Below are 18,254 nucleotides of genomic sequence, written 5' to 3' on the forward strand. Positions count from 1 at the left end.
GAAATGTGGTACCCCAATTCGCTCTCGAGTCCATTCCCTCTTCCTCCTCCTCCTCCTCCTCCTTAACACTACTACACCCAACACCAACACCAACACCAACACAAAACAAGAAAAGAAGTTTGTTTATTTTGTACACACTTTTTAAAGATTCAATCACACACGTGACACAACACACACACACACTGTACAAACAGAAAAAACAGAGATAAAAAAATAAAACTAAAACGTATTATTATCTTTCTCGCCTCTGTTTGGCTGCCTTCTTTCCTTGCCTCTGTTATTGAAATCGCCATCTCTCTCCCCCTCCCTCACGAAATCAGCGATCGCATCTTACAGGTATTTCTCTGCACAATATATTCATAATTATACTACGTATACATAGATGCCATTCAATTTTCTCTTTCTATTTATAATTTTTGTATTCCCCTTTCTTTAACAAAATTCTCTGGCCATGAAAATTTGGAGCTTCTTCAACAAGAAGGAACAAATAAAAAGAAACAACCAAAAACCCTAAAATTCTTTCAAACCTGCTAACACTATTCAAATTTTCACTACTGGATGGTTTTTGTTGTTTGCTGGCTCGCTCGCTCACAGAAAAGGGCAATGATGGTCAAAGAGGTTTTGCAAAGTCTCTGAGAAATATAACTCTTGAAATAAGATTAAAACTAGAATTCAGGGGAATATTTGGAATTGTGGATATAAATAGAATGAAGAAAGTAATCTTTATTGAGTCTTTTGAAGAAGACTAGTTACCTATAATTGACTCCACGCGAGTGTCCATCTAATCATGTAAAGATACAAAGTATTGTGTTTATTGATTTATTAAGCGATGGACGTATTTTATTTTATATTACTGTAGTTGATTTCTATTTTTTCTGAGTGGGATAAAGATAGATCAAACCATTGTTTGGCAAATATTCGGAGGCTGTGTGTTACCCCCTATATTCAACATGGTCTATAGGTTAAGAAAAATATGTTTCATGAGTAGATTACAACCCCTATCCAAAGGATATGGATTCAACTCCGAGAGGTGACTAAAACAAAGGTCACGTGTTCAACCTTGCATTTCACATGGTGCAAGGTCATGTAGTAAATAGGTTGATGTTTTGAGCCCTGATTCACTGTTTTTTTTAAAACAAGGCTTGCCACCACCAATATAACTCAATTTAAGAAAGAAAGAAAAAAGAACAAAAAATGTCTATTGGAGGCAGAAGTCGACCAACGAGTGTGAAGCCATACAATAATTTTTTGGGATTTGATCTCATGCTTGTGGGCTACTAAGTTACATGTCTTACCATAGCACTAAGGTGTAGCATCAATACATGGATATTATTAAATTATAACTCTTACCACTAGTGTGTATGAGGCCAAATGAGAGATTGCTTAAAACGTTAGTCTCATATTGGAGAACAAACCAAAACAGATATAACGCGAGTAGTAAAAATGCATCAGGTGCCAGATGTTCCTGTCAGTCAAGCATGTTACACTGAGAGCTTAGATGCTGAGTATTCTTCCTTTGAGAAATCTCCAATATAGGCAAATCTAAGAAGGAGAAGTTTTTGAAGCAAAGAAATCACGTTTGCCATTAGTGAGGATGAAGTTGATTTGTCAATAACCACATGGCCATGGCCTTGATGGACCTACCCAAACAATTGTAACCCATTTCAAATGTTGTAGTTGTAGCCCTTGGTTGACTTGTAGCATTGATAGAAGAGGCGATGGTGTCCAAGAAGGTTGCGATGGTTCTTATAGATGAGGTTTTGTGGTCGTATTGATGCCCTTGAATCATTTCTCTTTATGTCTCTTGTTATCTAGCAAGAGTAGTTGCAAGCATCATTGTCTTTGCATTCCATTACCTTGTGAAGTGGGTTAAAGCCTAACTTACAGAAGCAACGATATCTCTCCCCTATTAAAAAAAAGAGCAATACAATGGCCAACATACTGTTCCTTGGATCTCACATCATGATTGCGCATTTGGATTCATTGCTCTATAGCTTGATATGAAGAGGACTTGAGCTGCCCTACACATGACAAAGTGCATGAGAGAGATGTGTATTCATACAAGAATGCATGATAATAAATACATCTTGCAAAAATTGTATCTTCCTACCAGCTGGAATTGTAGTAATGATCCACATTCTTTCATTATCCAATTTAGTATTCCGCTTCCATCTTGTCCAAGCATGGACAATCTGAGCTTATACTAGAATCAGGTACTGCATTTATATTTATGCCATATGATTGGAACCATTATTGCATTTCAACATACTAAGAAGAAGAGTTATCTCCTTGTTCTGCAAACTCTTTTGATGATATTCAGTGTAAATCTCGATTATCAGTGCTTGGCAACTTCCAAATATATTTGAAATGAATCATTGGATATAATAATCCCTTGTTCAATACTGAACACACCTTTTTCCATCTTCTTTTTTGCTCTTTGGTTTCTAGTCTTCGAGAAGCGCCACATTCATCCATTCTTTTTCTTGATTTCTACTTGAACTTCATGGGGATTCAGCCGAAAAACTTTTGCGAACTCTGTTAATGTGTCTACTGGGTCATTCCACCCAATGCTAATTCGGATCTCATCACTAGCCTTCCGTAAGTCTTTTGGTCGGACATTTCCTTGTAGTGTTAATTGCCTTATCCTAGAAGCCAATACCAATATGAAGATTACCTACCTTCAACCCAGATGTCGCCGAGTAGTAAGTATCCTCTTAGCTTTGGCATCCTCCATTAACTTCGTCGTTCCTCCTTTTCCGAAGTTGAATCAGAGAGGTTGTCGAGTAGTCCCTCTTCTGATATTGAGTGCTATTGCGCCATATGCATCGGCAGGTAAAGTTTTCTGTCTATCCTTCCTTGGACTTCTGTTGACTCAAGCTTTCAACGTTATCCAGCTTGGCAAACCTCAACTGGAAAACCTTCATGCTTTTGATTAGTTCGTCAAGTGTAGATTCTAATTCTTTTCCTTTTTCTTTGCTTGCTCGGAGTATATGACAAGCCTTTGGGACCTCGGCCCAGTTGGACATAAGTCCAGTGGTGTTTGTTTGATACTTCTAGAAGGATTGCTAGGTCTTTTTTAAATGATTTGTCCATTATCCTGACGAAGAAATCTACCTTTTCTGACGATAGAAGCTCTCAATCCCTTATCAAGAGCTTGTTATACTTCTTTTCAAATCAGTAATTATGATACGTGAGACCTTTCCCTCCATTCTTGGTCCACTCGCGAAAGGTTTTCGTTGTGACTCTAGTGCGGTTGTCAAGCATATACTCATCAATAATGCTTGACAAAACCCACTCCAATCTACGCAGAATCTTTCCTGAAATTCTGCTACATTTACTTGATCCTCTATTGAGCTAAGTCACCATGTGTAGTCCAATTGCACCTTTATTAGCCATTTCATACTCATAGACCTCCGGAATCTCGTGATGTCTTCACTGTTGAATCAACCAAACTTCTGAATAACCAACTGTACAGCAAGTATCAACTCTCTTTCCAATCAGTTAGGCTCTTTGTTCTTGCATCATTCGGCTCATCATGGTCATCATGAAGTTGACCATGTCGGCATTGAAGCTGCTCTCAGCCATTTCTTCTATCAATGACTCCTCATCAATGCTTCACATCAGGCTCACCAAATTTTGTTGTAGAGTTCATGATCGGTGCTTAGAACCATCAGGGTCATGATAGGCTTGATCTTAGTTGTTCTTAATTCTTGTTTATGGGCGGCGACACCTAATCATCTATAGTGTAGTCATTACCAAACTTTGAGGTGAGTTCGTTAAAGAAAGGGAGAAAGACAAGCACAAAAAGAGATGGAGATAGTGTAGGATTCAAGAACCAAACAATATATGATAAAAATGTGCTCTATTCGATTAGGAATACAAGATTTTAATTACCAAAGTTACAATATTCCACTGTAATGATGACACCTTATTTTTGCCAAACTCCAGCTCGAACCCTTGACGTCTATCTTGACAAATGAGAAACCTTCCCAATAAGCGAGCTTGATCTCTTGATTATTGGTTAATGTATTTTTCTTGATGCATACATGATTCAATTCCTTCTCCTTAAATAGGTGTAAGAATGCATGTGATGTGTGATTGCCACTTGGCCCACAGTGTTACGTGTGATGCATGACAGCCATGTTGCTCATCTGAGTCACCATGTATGCAATACCGCATGAGACATAATTACAATCGTGAGAATATACACTTGTAGAAGATCTTATTCAAATGTGAGGTTATAGGTTCAAGCCTCACAAATGACACCAGCCATACTGTTTGAATTTTTTTCATATCATGAAACATTTGCTTCATGACAAGTTCTACCAGTGTTAAAACATTGTGATAAACATGACATGGGATTAATTTATTGAGTTGAAATTCATGCTTTGTTCATGCTTTTGTTGAAGTAAAGTATAGTATCATGTTTGTTGCATCTTAAGTATAAAATTTATCCATCAAGTTGAAGAATTGGGACTTACAATATTTCCCCCTATTTTCTTTTTTAGGCTTTCCAACAAACTGGATCCATCTTTAGCTAGCAGAGTAAAGGAAGATGTATCACTTCCAAAAGGTATGCCATCAACTTGTTGCCTGCATTTAGGGAGATGAGTTGACTTCCTAAAAAGTCATTACAGGAATCTTTGAGTTAAGTATTTTTAGTAGGGATGTGTACATATGATTTTATGCTGGTTATGGTTATAGATAAGTATGGTTGATACTTTTAGTTCTAAAAACACCAAAGTGAACTCTACACAACAATAGAAATCAGGAAAAGGGATTAGGATTTGCAGTGTACTCTATTAATAGTTTCTGTGGGTTTTCATTTGTATTAATCTGTTGTGTTATCTCTGCTTTGCTAATTTTGGGGAAACTACAAGCAAAATCACATAAAAAATATATCTTTTTCCTCTAATGTAAAAATAATTCCAATATTTTGGCTATTCAACATCGACTAGGGTTTTTCTTTCGAAATCGAAAACCAGTTACGTATTCTGGTCTCTTTTTTTTAGCTCTCATAGTGGTGCTTGAGAATTAGAATCAGGTTTATTGCATATTCCAAAGTTCTTGTGTCGTAACCCTTCACATACTACTTTTCGAAAATTTGAAGTTGTCAAAAATGTAGCTGTTTAGTTCCCATGCACTTTCTCACCTTTGTAAATCATGACAGAATCTAGGGTTAGAGCGTGAGAGAATAAATAGGATATTGGACATTTGTCTCTGAGATTTCCCCAGGAGCCATGACGGCCCATACCAAACAGAGTTTTGAAAGAAAGACACCTAAAAGAAAAGAAAAGATGTATTAACATCTTTTAAGAGGCCAAAATAGCCTAGACGACAAACAGGAGACTATGTCTTAAATGTTGTCTTTTCTTTCAGCACAACAAACCAAAATGAATGTAACTAAGTAAAAAAGTAAATTGACTAAAGAATCTTGTTATCTATGCATGTAAGATTCTTAAGTTAGATAGATGTAATTTCTGTCTTTAAAAGATCTCTAGCATAGCTCGATCCAGAAAGGAGTGGCTCATGTCTCTGCCTAAAATATATCATGGGGCACCAGTTTAGGGTTTAGGGTTTAGGGTTTAGGAACCGAAGTTTAACAAGGCAAGTAACTAGAAAGATTTGGAGTGACCATTACTCTCAGTGATTGCCTACAGGATAAGAGTAATGGTCACTCCAAATCTTTCTAGTTACTTGCCTTGTTAAGCTTCGGTTCCCAGGTTTCTACTCCGTTGAGAAGAGTCCGCATGACAAGCATATCAAAATCCACAATTTAGTTCGTGGCTCTTGGAATTGTATATGTGCACATTGTCTTTCAAGGGCACCACGGACTGCATACCCACTGGAAAGTTGAGCACAAGCACTCTCTCATAAGGAGAACTGACGCCCTGTAAGTCTTACTTCTAGGTATATGTAAGACCATGTGTATGCCAACTTTTCCTCTCCCAAGAAGAATTCTGGTTCTGATCTCATTATCCATGCGTGAGTAGTATTGAACACTCTCTTTAGTTTTATCGATGTTTGCCGACAAACCTTTGTATGCACAAAATGATTTTAAGGCATTCAGATGTCTTTGTAGTTCCTTTGGAAAGTTGGATATCCTTCTTTTGTGAGATCTGCCCTCCTTAATAAGGGCTCAGTGGTCAATATATGATCTGAAGTTGTTAACCCCTCTCTAAATCCTACCTGTCCAGCTGAATGATGCCTTTCCTCTCTGCACACACTCAATTCTAACTCTAGGATTGAGCTATATAATTTAGCGAAGTAATGGTCAATTGTGATAGTCTTATAATTGCTCGGCTTCATGGTGTCTCCTCTCTTAAAGCTTATCACAATGGTATGATGTTATATATAGCTAGTGGAAAGACCGACACAGTCCTATTGAAGATGTGTGCTAGCAAAGGGAGCAAGGTGTCACGAGCATAGATAAACTGCTTGTTGGAGGGTGGCAGCTCCAAACCTGCACTCTCTTTCATCTTTATTATCTCTGTACTACATTCTCTGTCTTCCCAGATTCTTTTCTCTCTAAAATCTGCAACTCTTTAAATGCCTTCTCTCTCTAGAATCTGCAATGCTTTAAATGCCCTTTGTCTCTTCCACTTTTTCCAAGATATTCCCTTTTTTTTATTCCTAGTTTATTGTACCTGTTTGGTAGTACAAGAGTCTCTTAACTACCAAACAACCATTCCCAATTTTGTATAAATAGGCTTATACCAGCCTCTTTTGTAATAAGATTATTTTCTACTGCTACTTAGAAACAAGCACAACTCTTTAGCTGTGTCTCTACTCTTTGCAACCATTTTTTCTACTGCTGTCTAACAGCCTTCTCACAGCTTGGTTGTGTCTATTTTGTTCTAACTCTTCCACTGCTGCTATTAACAGCTTTTCTCACACTGCTCACCTACCAATCCATCACAATCTTGAGCCTTTCATTAACGTCCTTTAAGAGGTCAAAATGGCCTATCAGGCCAAACAAGAGATTGCATCTGAAAATAACAATTTAACTTTTTGATAATGAATGATTGGTCTCCCTCTTTCCATGTTTACAATGGGTAATCTTTTATAGCCCCATTGAGTCAAACTCATGAACTCATAAGGCTAACTCAAACATTACCCTCATGCCTTTCCATATCTCCTAAGCCTTATTTAGATGCTTATAGATTATCACCATGTACATTATGCTACTTACCTTGTAACATTTTGGATCACCTTTGGGATGGGTTCCATAAAACTAATAAACTCACAAACTTTATTCTAATCAAAATACATCTCATTTTAGCAATTACATGGGATTATTTTTAGTTTTCTTTCTTCACATACAAGTTTTCTTTCTTTCTTTCTTCACGACACATACAAGTTTCCCTTTTCTCCAAATTTTACACGAAGCCCTCAATCAAGGAATGAAGCATACTAAGTTTGTTCATGCTCTTCTGCCTGTTGGCATGGACTCCTTGTTCGTCTTCTTATCAGTGGTGTAGTTTTACATACATTTGAAGTTTCTCTATTGCATATTTCCATCTTTGCAATCTACATAGCTGCATTATGCTATGGCCCAAAGTTGGTTTTACGTACATCTGATATTTCTTTATTGCATTGTTTCCATCTTTGCAATGTACATAGCCGTGTTCTGCTCTGGCCCAAAGTCAGTTATATTTGGGCACATTATTTTCTAATCATGAACTACAATATTCATCCAATTTTTGCTACATTATCATTATTATTGCAATTTGTTTTTTCCAGATAACATATTCCTCCAAAAGTGTTGGAGGGTGCCAGCTCCAGACCTGCACCCTCTTTCATCATTATTATCTCTCTTTTACATTTACTCTTCCTAGATTCTTCTCTCTCTAGAATCTGCAACTCTTTAAATGCCTTCTGTCACTAGAATCTACAACACTTTAAATGCCTTCGTACTCTTCTACTTTTTCCAAGATATTCCCTTTTATTCCTAGTTTATTGTAGTTGTTTGGTAGTACAAGAGTCTCTTAACTACCAAACAACCATTCCCAGTTTTGTATAAATAGGCTATACCAGACTCTTTTGTAAGAAGATTATTTTCTGTTGCTAAAAAACAAGCTCTATTCTTTGGCTGTGTCTCTACTCTTTGCAACCATTTTTTCTGCTGCTGTATAACAGCCTTCTCACAGCTTGGCTGTGTCTAATTTGTTCTAACAATTGCTCCGCTGCTGCTATTAACAGCATTTCTCACAAAAAGATTCAGTTTCTTCTTGCTGGGAAATCCTGATTGAGTTCCCTTAGAATCCTTTTCTTGCTTTTCTGCAACATCAGGTGTCCCCACTCTTGCAGGAGCTGCTTTCTTGGATTTCTTCCTCTTTTCCTTGACCATGGTGGTCCCAGTCCCATTGCAGTCCTGACCAGGGTCAAAAATCTTAATGTTCTTGTTGGTATTTCCTGATTCCGTTTCTTGGCTTGGCAGGAATAGAAAATAACAACAATTTTAGCAATGGCAGAAAACATTTCCTTTGTCTTTTTTCATTTATCCTTTAATCACCATCATCATTGGCGTTGATATCACATCAGGTTGCCACCAGTCATCATGTCACCATCTTTGTCAATGCCAGCATTACCTCATCATTCAAATCATTGGTTGCCAGATCGTGTAACCATTCACTTCATTTCTGTCATCATGGTCGTGACCATTTCACTATGTACTTACCATGGGTATTCCTTTATTGGTGTCTCCAGCCAATCCCATGAACCATAAGATTCATTCATAAATTGCTTTCATTCCCTTTCCTACCTCAAAGCCTTTCATTATGCACCTATAGATTGTCTCTATCTACATTGTGGTCATTTGCAAACCTAATAGCAATTTGTGTTTATCCAAATGATTGATCACCTTTCTTACATTTAATTGGAAAAATGCAATCTCCTTTGTGTGATTGCTGTATTCATTACTATCCTGATTGTAATGTCTCAATACACATATTGCTTATCTACACACACAACAAATAAATGCAATGTACAAGATCTTCACATTCTGCTTATATTATATAGTTTTTTTAGAACGGAAATTAGTATGAGAACATTTTTATATAAATCACATTCGAATTTGGAATACAACGTAATACAAAGTTCCGATGTCTCATCATAAAACAAAGTTTTATAGAAGAAGAAGATTTTAAATCATGTGTATTCTTATTTTCAGCAACCATGTTAAAAATAATCAAGGAAATGCTTCCCAATCATGTACGGATAGCAAAGGATGCACAAGAACTCCTTGTTGAATGCTGTGTTGGTATATTTTCTCCTGAATTATATGATAAAATAGTTTCTAGAACTTATATTTTTACCAGGCTAATGTTATGAAAGAAAACATGTTTTAAAGAGGGAGTGATGTTATTTTTAAAGCGTATTGCAGAATTTATCAACCTTATATCGTCGGAATCAAATGAGATTTGTGGTAAGCAAGACAAAAGAATAATAGCACCAGAACATGTCCTAAAAGCTTTGGAGGTAATATGCTGCTTTTTTTTTAAGTGATACTTGGTTCATTAATATACATAACTCATTGTGTTATCATTACTCTTTGAAAAGTTCAAGGAATAAGATTATCAAAGATGCAAATTGACATTCACAATGACTGGTCTTATTTACTCTCTGTACTGGGTATATATCGTGGATGAAATTATTTATAAACTAATATAAATGCTTGGGAGGATTATTTATGTTTCTTCTCGGCAGGGTGGGACAGCTTTTTTATTGGTAAATGTGATAGTGCAGATCCAAGATAATCCGTGCCCCGAATTGAGATTAAACCACCCAATGTCAAAAAGTAAGAAGTTTAATGTTCATCAGTAAGATTTATTACAAGAGAAGCAACTCATACCCTTGAGGCAAGAGGGGTCAAGGTCTAGTCTTCATCACACCTTCAAGAAAAGCTAAAGAAAACAAAATAGGAAGATAGAATTTTTAACGAGGAAGACAATGAGACCAACAAAACTTAATTTGAACTTCCTTCAACAGACAACAGCACCTGTACTTTATTGCCTTGTTCTAACCTCATCCAACCTCCTAAACAAGCGTGTGATGGCTTGTTTTCTTCCTTCCCCACTATAGAATGTGACCCCTCCTTTTATAGGCCTTCTTCTCCAAAAACCAACGCAACAAAAGTCAAAAGAACACCCTCCACTCTTAGCATTTCATTTTTCTTCTATCTTTTTGTTGCTTTTTCTTTACACCTATCGCTACTCTTTCCTCACTTATTAGTGCTTTTTTTCTCTATTGGTGTTGCTTTTTTCTTCACACATATATCTGCTTTTTTAATACCTATAACTACATTTTTCTTCAAACATGTAGATAGATGCTTTTTCTTTATGCCTATCGATATTAGGTATGGTACGCCTTATCCTGTTTTTTGGGGTAAAGGCCCTAAATGATTCCCTTATAGTGTGTACATGTGTATTGGCCTAATTATAAAGACCGAAAGTCACTTCTCACTTTTTCGTTATCTTTGGGCCAAGTTCAGTGTGAACTTTGCCAACCCTAAAAGGGTCATATAAAACATAAGTTAAGAACTTTTGGATCTCACTTCAAAGGAGAGCTCCTCCAGCTCTCTCTCTCTCTCTCTATCTATCTATCTTTTCAGCCATTGCTCTACTTGGGTGACTCCTGAGTGTTCCTCAGCCCTATTGACATCATTTCTAACCCTTTCACCTCTTTATAAAGATTATCCTCTGTCGAGATTAAAGGCTCTTTAGGTTTCTCTAACTAAACTAGAAAACGAGTTTATATTATTTAATATATTCTAATTCTTGTTAAAGTTTTACAGTCTCGTTTTCAGAGTTGTACTACAATTTCTAAAAGAATATTTTTTGTAGTTTGAATGGGATCCTTGTACAAGATTCACTCAGCATTAAGTACGTATTTATGAGGCCATAACTTAGCCGTGACATCAATATTTAAAGCTCTCCTTCTAAGAGCATATTCTATGTATCTTGGATAGCACACACATATGTGTGTGTGTGTGTGTGTGTGCATGCACTCCTACCTTTTATATCCTTTTTAAGAAGTAGGCTTTTGTTTTGCTAAACTACTTCTATTTCTTTAATCCCTCCTATGTGTTAAACCCCACAATTGTTTTTAGTTTCTAATGTTACAAGTCAATCACGGGATGCACAAATGGGGTCTAGACCAGGACATAACAAAGGGGTTACAATTGATCGGGCAATAGCAATTTGCCATGCACGTAGGCCCTGGCCCCATGGACCACGACCTCGACACCCTTGTCATCGACAGATAAAAGCCATTATCTCCAACCATCGTAGGTGCTTCCCTTGCTTCGGAGACATTTCCATTCTGGATCGACCTATGCTAGAGATCTTTCGAAGACAAAAGCTACAATATACCTAACTTGAGAATCTCACATGTGCCAAAAACCAGATTCCCTCATTTCTTTTCTTTTCATCTTATTTACTTTTATATTTACTGTGTAATATTTATTTTATTTTAATTTGTTCTCAAAGACGAGACAACACTTAAGATGTAATCTCTTATTTGGACTTATAGGCCATTTTGGCCTCTTAAAAGACGTTAATATTTCTTTCTTTCTCTCTTTCTATATCTCTTGCCTTTAGATATTTCAGATAACTATCATTCTATTTTCTACTTCCTTACAACTAGTCTCCATTTTGAATAAGTGGGAGTTTTGTTTTTCGTATTTGTTCTGTAATCCTTTCACCATGGCAAATACATCAGTCAATGTTGGGGTAGAATTCAGGAAATTTGATGCCACTGGATTCGACTTATGGAAGGTTAGAATGGAAAGCACACTTTACTTACAAGGATGTGCAGAAGCATTGGAGGAAAACAAATCAGCTAGTATGGATGATGTGACTTGGAAACTGTCGTAAGGCAGTTGCCCACATTTATTTGGCAGTATCAGATGAAGTTTTAGGAAATATCAAGGGGCTGACTAGTGGTCATGAGGTATGGAGCAAACTGAAGACTATGTACAAGTAAACCACTACAGTGAATCACGTTCACCTGATGAGAAGGCTCATTGCTGCACGACTTGAAGATGTGAAGTCTATAGCTGAACACATCTCCACATTAATGGTCCACTCAATCAACTTCAAGATGTAGGATTGCAAATCTTCGACGACGAAATGAAGGCTATCTTTTTACTCATGACGTTGCTTGAATCATGGGAGGCGCTTGTAGTCTCACTCTCAAATAGTGCAAACCTTACTTTTGATGGAGTTAAGGAGCAATCCTCAATGAAGAAATTCGTAGAAAAGCGAGTGGGGAGTCTTTTAGTTCTGCCAACATAACAAGAGGGAGAACTATAACAAAGAATGTATCAATCCAAAGGTCCAGAAGCAAAATCAAGGGGAAAGAAATCACTCGTGTTCAATGTGGCTGTAAAGGGCATAAAAAGCCTGATTGTAGATTTTATAAACAAGAGCTTCAAAGAAAGATGAAAAATCAAAAAGATACATAAGAAAAGACACATGGTGTGGACGATAACAAAGGAAAAGAGAGGGAGAAGGCGAATGCAGTCCATGTTGTCCAAACATGAAATAGCAACGGCAAAGAAAAGGAAAAGAGTGGGCAGATCAAGAGTAGTCCTGTTAGAAGTAAATTGTTGACGGCAATAGGAGAATAAAGGATGGAAGAGTAGCAAACAACTAGCTAGCCAGTTCAGGGGAAGAAAGTGTTAGGTGGATTTTTGAGCAAAAGCACAATGTCGTTGCAAAGACTACTCTCAGAATCTCTGACTGGATTTTGACGAACCATTTCTTGGTTAACCACAATCAAGACAGTCCTTGCTCTTGCCAGTCATGGTTGATGAGCATTACTTTGTTGTTTTTGAGATCTACTAGACCACAAGGCATCTTCGCTCAAAAAAATAAGTTCTTTGAGATTCTACAATGAATTAGTCTCACTAAATTCCATTCATTGTCAGCTTATGGAGTCAGTAGATAATCAGCAGAGTGCAACTTATAGTTATTTATTCGTGTATTCACCAACATGGAGATTGGAATATTGGGAGAAGCATTTGAAATCCTTTCCTCTTTGAGATTAATGTGAGTTGCACAGTCGGTCACATCTGGAGATCAAAGGGAATCCTTTCTGATCTAGCTGCATCACATTACATAGAGAGACTTGGGGGTTCGGGAGCATGCCTAGCGGGTATAGCTATACAAATATTACTATATGCTGATGATATTGTGCTGATTTCTGACTCTCCAGAGGGACTACAAAGATATCTAAATGCCTTAAAATTATTTTGTATAGACAAAGGTTTGTCGATAAACTGAATAAAACTAAAGTGATGGTGTTTAACACCACTCAAGCATGGTAACAAGATCAGAATCAGAATTCTTCTTGGGAGAGGAAAAGGTGTAATACACATGCTCCTACATATACCAAGGAGTAACATTTACAGGGCCTAGGATCTCCTTATGGGAGGCTGCTTGTGGCCGACTTTCTCGTTGATATGCAGCCCTCGGTGCTCTTGAAAGACAATGTGCACATTTGCAATTCCAAGAGCCATGAACTAAGCGGTGGTTATTTGATACACTCGTCACACCAACTCTTCTCTATGGAGTAGAAACATTGGGACCGATTCTTAAGAAGGAAACTCATTGGAAATATCTAGGTAGACCTTTAGTGTCAATGATTGCCTGCACGGTAAGGAGCAAAGCATTTGTGCCCCATGATATAATCTGGGCAGAGATGGGAGCAGCCCATATAATCATCAAGGCTTTGTTCCGATTAGTCACTTGTATCCAACGTCTTTGGGAGCTTCCTAAACGAAGGTACCCAAGGTTGGCACTTAATGTCAATTAGAGATTGAGGTAGGTAGATATACACAAATACCTCTAGAAGAAAGAATTTGCCAATTGTGTCATACAAGGTGTGGAATCCAAAGAATGCTATATTTGCCATTGTAGTGGTTTTTATGAAATAAGAGGGAGATACATTGCCTCTTTAAACAAGGGCTTTGGCCCACTGTGCAAGGTAATGGAATATGCGAACCAACGGTGCCTAGGACTTTTCTTGCTAAAACTCAAGAGACATAGGGACATGTTGTGAAGGACAATAGTACAGCCACACAAGCTCATCCACAATGAATAATCACAACTTTCTTTAGCCTATCACTCCTACCAATGCTACAAGTCAATCAAGGGCTACACAAATGGGCTCCCGACCAAGACATAACAAAGGGATTATAATAGATCGGGCAATAGTAATTTGTCGAGCACGTAGGCTCCTGCCCCATGAACCACCGATTATCTCTCGCCATTGTAGGCGCTCTTGCTTCGAAGACCCCTCCATTCTGGAAACCTATGCTAGAGATCTTTTGAAGACAAAAGTTATAATATGTCTAATGTGAGAATCTTACATGTGCCGAAAACCAAATTCTTTAGTCCTTTTTTATCTTATTTACTTTTATATTTACTTAGTAATATTTATTTTGTTTTGATTTGTTGTTCTCAAAGACGAGACAACACTTCAGATGTAATCTCTTGTTTGACCTTATAGGCCATTTTGGCCTCTTAAAAGACTTTAATATATTTTCCTTTCTTTCTTTTTTTCTCGAGGAACACTTGGAGAAGACCCCCAATGAGAATTTTCTAGAATTAACTAGGAGATACAAAGTTAAAAGAAAGAATCCATGATGTAGCTGAAAAGTTGATGAAACAACAGTAACAAAAAAAAAAATCATGGATTCCTAGGGAAGTTGATAAACTTGAAGTAATGACACAAGGTTTCTCTCAAAACCGCCAACAGCTAGAGAAATAATTATATCATAAAGGATGATTGGGTTAAGGAAATTGAGAAATGATTCTGTAGAAACAAAATGCACACTTACATTTTGAACAATGGCCTTCATGGCATTTCATGGGCAAATTCAGAGCAGCAACAACTTATATGAAATTTTAGAAGTATAAATTTTATTACATCTTTGTGTTACCGTACGAGATGTATGGACACCCTCGTTACACTCAACTTTCCATACATCTCGTAAGGTAACACTTTGTTTACTGTCTCATTAATGATCAATTGGTGGTGTTTCATTAATGATCATGTGGTGTTGTACCTATGACAAACAAAATGTAAAGAATATGTGGGTTCTATTGGTCTTGACTCTTTCTTGTATATATTTTTATAGTAATACAATTTCATTGTAAAAAAAAAGGGGACTTTAAAACTCCTTGCTTGCAAAGGCCCTCACCTCAGTCTTTCTTTTTAGAGAAAGAGAGTTCAAAGTTATTTCTTGGTGTCTGTGCAATAGGCTTAGAATTTCTTCGGAAGAGTTAAAACTTCTTTTTCCTACTTGCAATAGGATTTGGGATTCAAAAGCTACATGGAAGAGGTTCAGATTGCCTTAAATGAGCATAAACGAGAATCTATGGTAAGCTAAATCTTGTTACTCAAACACAACAGGCGTTTTAATTGGGCTCTGAACAAACTATGTATATGGTGGATGCATATATATTTAGGACTCTGGTAGAGCAAGTGGGAAATGGGGGAGCGAATACAAGATGATGAGTGAGGAAGAAGCTGTTGCAGAGCAGAAAAGAATGTTTGCCGAAGCACGAGAGCGAATGAAAAGTGGAACCTTATCAATAATACCAAAACATCATGAAGAGGAGTGAGTAGGCATATTTTTGATAGAGTTTTCAAGAGCTAGTGTCATTTGGGAAAAAGGAAAAAGAAAAAGAAACCCAAAACCTTGATTTTATAATGAAATAACTTTTCTACTTCCTTAGCGTTTTTATTCTGAGATTTATCACTGTACAATTTGTTGGTGCTGCTTGAGGGTTTTACTAGTTTCATGAGAAAAGTGGAATTGTGGAATGAATTAAAAAAACGATTAACTTGGGTGTGACCATATTATATATACCAGTCCAATGTGATGGATTTCTCTGCAATGGTATGTGTTCCTCAACCACATAACATAGAAGTAAACGCTCAATCATTGATTCGAATATATATATATATATATATATATATAATATGCCTGTATAAGTTGCTAATGACCATGTTGCTAATTTATGTATAGCTCCATTTTTGTAAGATAAAAATGTATGTGGCTACCATCTTGTAGTTTAGGTTGCCCCCAACTTATGGGGCCATCTCATTGTGTGTACGTAGATGAAAACATATGTACATTCTCTCTTTATAATAATATGTGTATGCATGTTAAAAGCATACATACCCTTTGGAAGGACCTCTAATAGGCGAAGAATAATAAAAATTGGTTCTATCAAAATGGTCTTATATAGCCATGCTCTAGGTAGTAAGACAATTGTTTGTCTCAAGTAATAGATCTAATCATAATCTTCCATTCAACTAAAAATGTCACACTAATAACTTTCTCTTAGAATGGCATTATTGCCTTACTGGCTCACTTTCCATAACCCAATGATTTGGTGTTATACATGAATACCAATTATAATTTGTGATCCATGAAGATGAGTAGCCTTGCATGTCATGGGAGATCTACTTGAGTGACCTATACACCAACTCATGGAAAAATAATGTTCAATACTTCCTTTCCAATGGTTTTTGAATATCATCATGATTTGAGGAAATGATGATGATTCTCTTCGTTGATAGATGGATTCACATGTTCTACACCATTCCATTATAGAAGCTTCACCATGAGGTTGTCATGAGAGAGTGAAGCACCTTTTGTTGATAAAGATGATGAACATGATATCAAGTTATTTGCATCCTTTTTCTTTATTCTACGTCACACACATACATTCATAGTGATTTTCAAGTTATTCATACATTTTTGTGGCAGTGATAAATATGTTTACATTTTAATTTGATAGTTCATTGAATCATAAGACATTTTGGTACCATATGTGTGTGCTTTTTACCCAAATCCCTCCCCACTCCTCCTGGCTTTGTATCCAACAAGATTTCTTGCTTTTGGGGTGAAAGTACATTATCTTTAAGAAATGGACAAGTTTAAGGAAAATAGTGAGGAGAAGATTGTGGTATAATAAATGAGAGGAGATGATTGGATGGGTACGTAGAAGTGGATTGGATTGTTTGACAATTCTAGAAAGTTGGATGGTTGACAGTTGTAGAAAGATGCATCTATGATCTAGGCACTAGTCATCACCGATCCCACCACAACATATTCATGGGCAAATCCATTAACATTTATTTCCAAATGTCATTGTCATATGAAGCTTGAATTCACGATATCAAGCGGCAAGCCTCTTTTTTTCTACACATCAAGTATCACATGATGAAGTGTCGTCATCTATCAATATTCGATATATTTTTTCAAAATGCCACATTTTTGTTTTGTAGTTGTTGACTAGCTACTCCTTTCAAGTGCATTTATGAGAATGGCAAGCATTTTCTTTGTATGTGACAAAATGCAGTTATCTTTACGTGAATTCACATTACTTTTGGCGAATAAATTTTAAAACAACGGCATTTTAATAAATTTCACATGACATTTCATTTTCGTTTTCCTATGATATCTCTATACATATATTAGATATGTTGCATCAAACCACAAGATGATCTTCTTCTCTACACATTCATCGCTATATGTTAGAGCCCATCCCTTGTTTTGCATTTGTACTAGTGCCTCAATATGACTTTTCTTACATTCTCTTCAATATGAGACGAGGCAATTGGGCACAACTTGGGCAACACACATGGACTATAGAAAATATTTTGCCTCGAGCAGGTGCAATAGTTAGGCACACTTTAAGACAATGTGCTACATTTGAACACATTCAAGTTTGGTTTCCACACATTCTCAATCTCATCCACTCCCTACACACATTCTTTGCATAGTTACAATGTGCATTCTTGTTTGCAACGTTTAATAGTAAAATTCAATTCAATACTCATGTCCACACATGCTACGTGAACACTATTTATGTCTGGTTATGTGTGTGTGTGTGTGTGTGTGTGTGAGATCTCGGAGGAAATAATAAAATCTATTTATTGATCTCATATGAAGTGGTACATATACACTAATATTTTAAAATCTTCCACTAATCTTTGTAAGTTCCACAATTGTTCAAGCTCAAGTGTTTGAATTACATGTTCTTCACTTGCAATAGACCTTGATGTGATTTTACGTAGGTTGCACAAATCAAAGATTCAAGTGGTTTATAATGTTAGTCTATGCTTCACATAGAGAAATCTTAATTAATTTAGATAATGGATGGAAAACATGTCCACCAATTAATTAAGATGGAAACAGTTTAAGGAAAAGTTAAAACCAAACCAAAACATAT

The 18,254-nt window shown here is 36.6% G+C and overlaps 1 protein-coding gene across 1 annotated transcript; it reads left to right on the forward strand.

The window, feature by feature from the left end:
• The first annotated feature begins 294 nt into the window (after positions 1-294).
• On the forward strand, positions 295-15,908 carry LOC147866225 (protein Dr1 homolog). The gene is made up of 6 exons (XM_087316596.1): positions 295-336; positions 4,509-4,573; positions 9,173-9,262; positions 9,386-9,480; positions 15,320-15,388; positions 15,477-15,908. Exons 3-6 carry the CDS (start codon positions 9,178-9,180, stop codon positions 15,630-15,632), a joined length of 405 nt encoding a protein of 134 aa, XP_087172722.1. The 5' UTR covers positions 295-336; positions 4,509-4,573; positions 9,173-9,177; the 3' UTR covers positions 15,633-15,908.
• The last annotated feature ends 2,346 nt before the right edge of the window (positions 15,909-18,254 follow it).

Source organism: Azolla caroliniana, unplaced genomic scaffold (assembly GCF_043228905.1).
Source record: "Azolla caroliniana isolate FFs.n. ecotype wild unplaced genomic scaffold, voAzoCaro1.0.p SCAF_3, whole genome shotgun sequence".
Classification (NCBI taxonomy): Eukaryota; Viridiplantae; Streptophyta; class Polypodiopsida; order Salviniales; family Salviniaceae; genus Azolla; species Azolla caroliniana.

Coding starts and splice junctions, on each gene's coding strand:
- LOC147866225 (XM_087316596.1), top strand. CDS start 9,178: ATGTTAAAAATAATCAAGGAAATGCTTCCCAATCATGTACGGATAGCA. Junction 9,263..9,385: donor CCTTGTTGAATGCTGTGTTG/GTATATTTTCTC, acceptor AGCGTATTGCAG/AATTTATCAACCTTATATCG. Junction 9,481..15,319: donor ATGTCCTAAAAGCTTTGGAG/GTAATATGCTGC, acceptor TACTTGCAATAG/GATTTGGGATTCAAAAGCTA.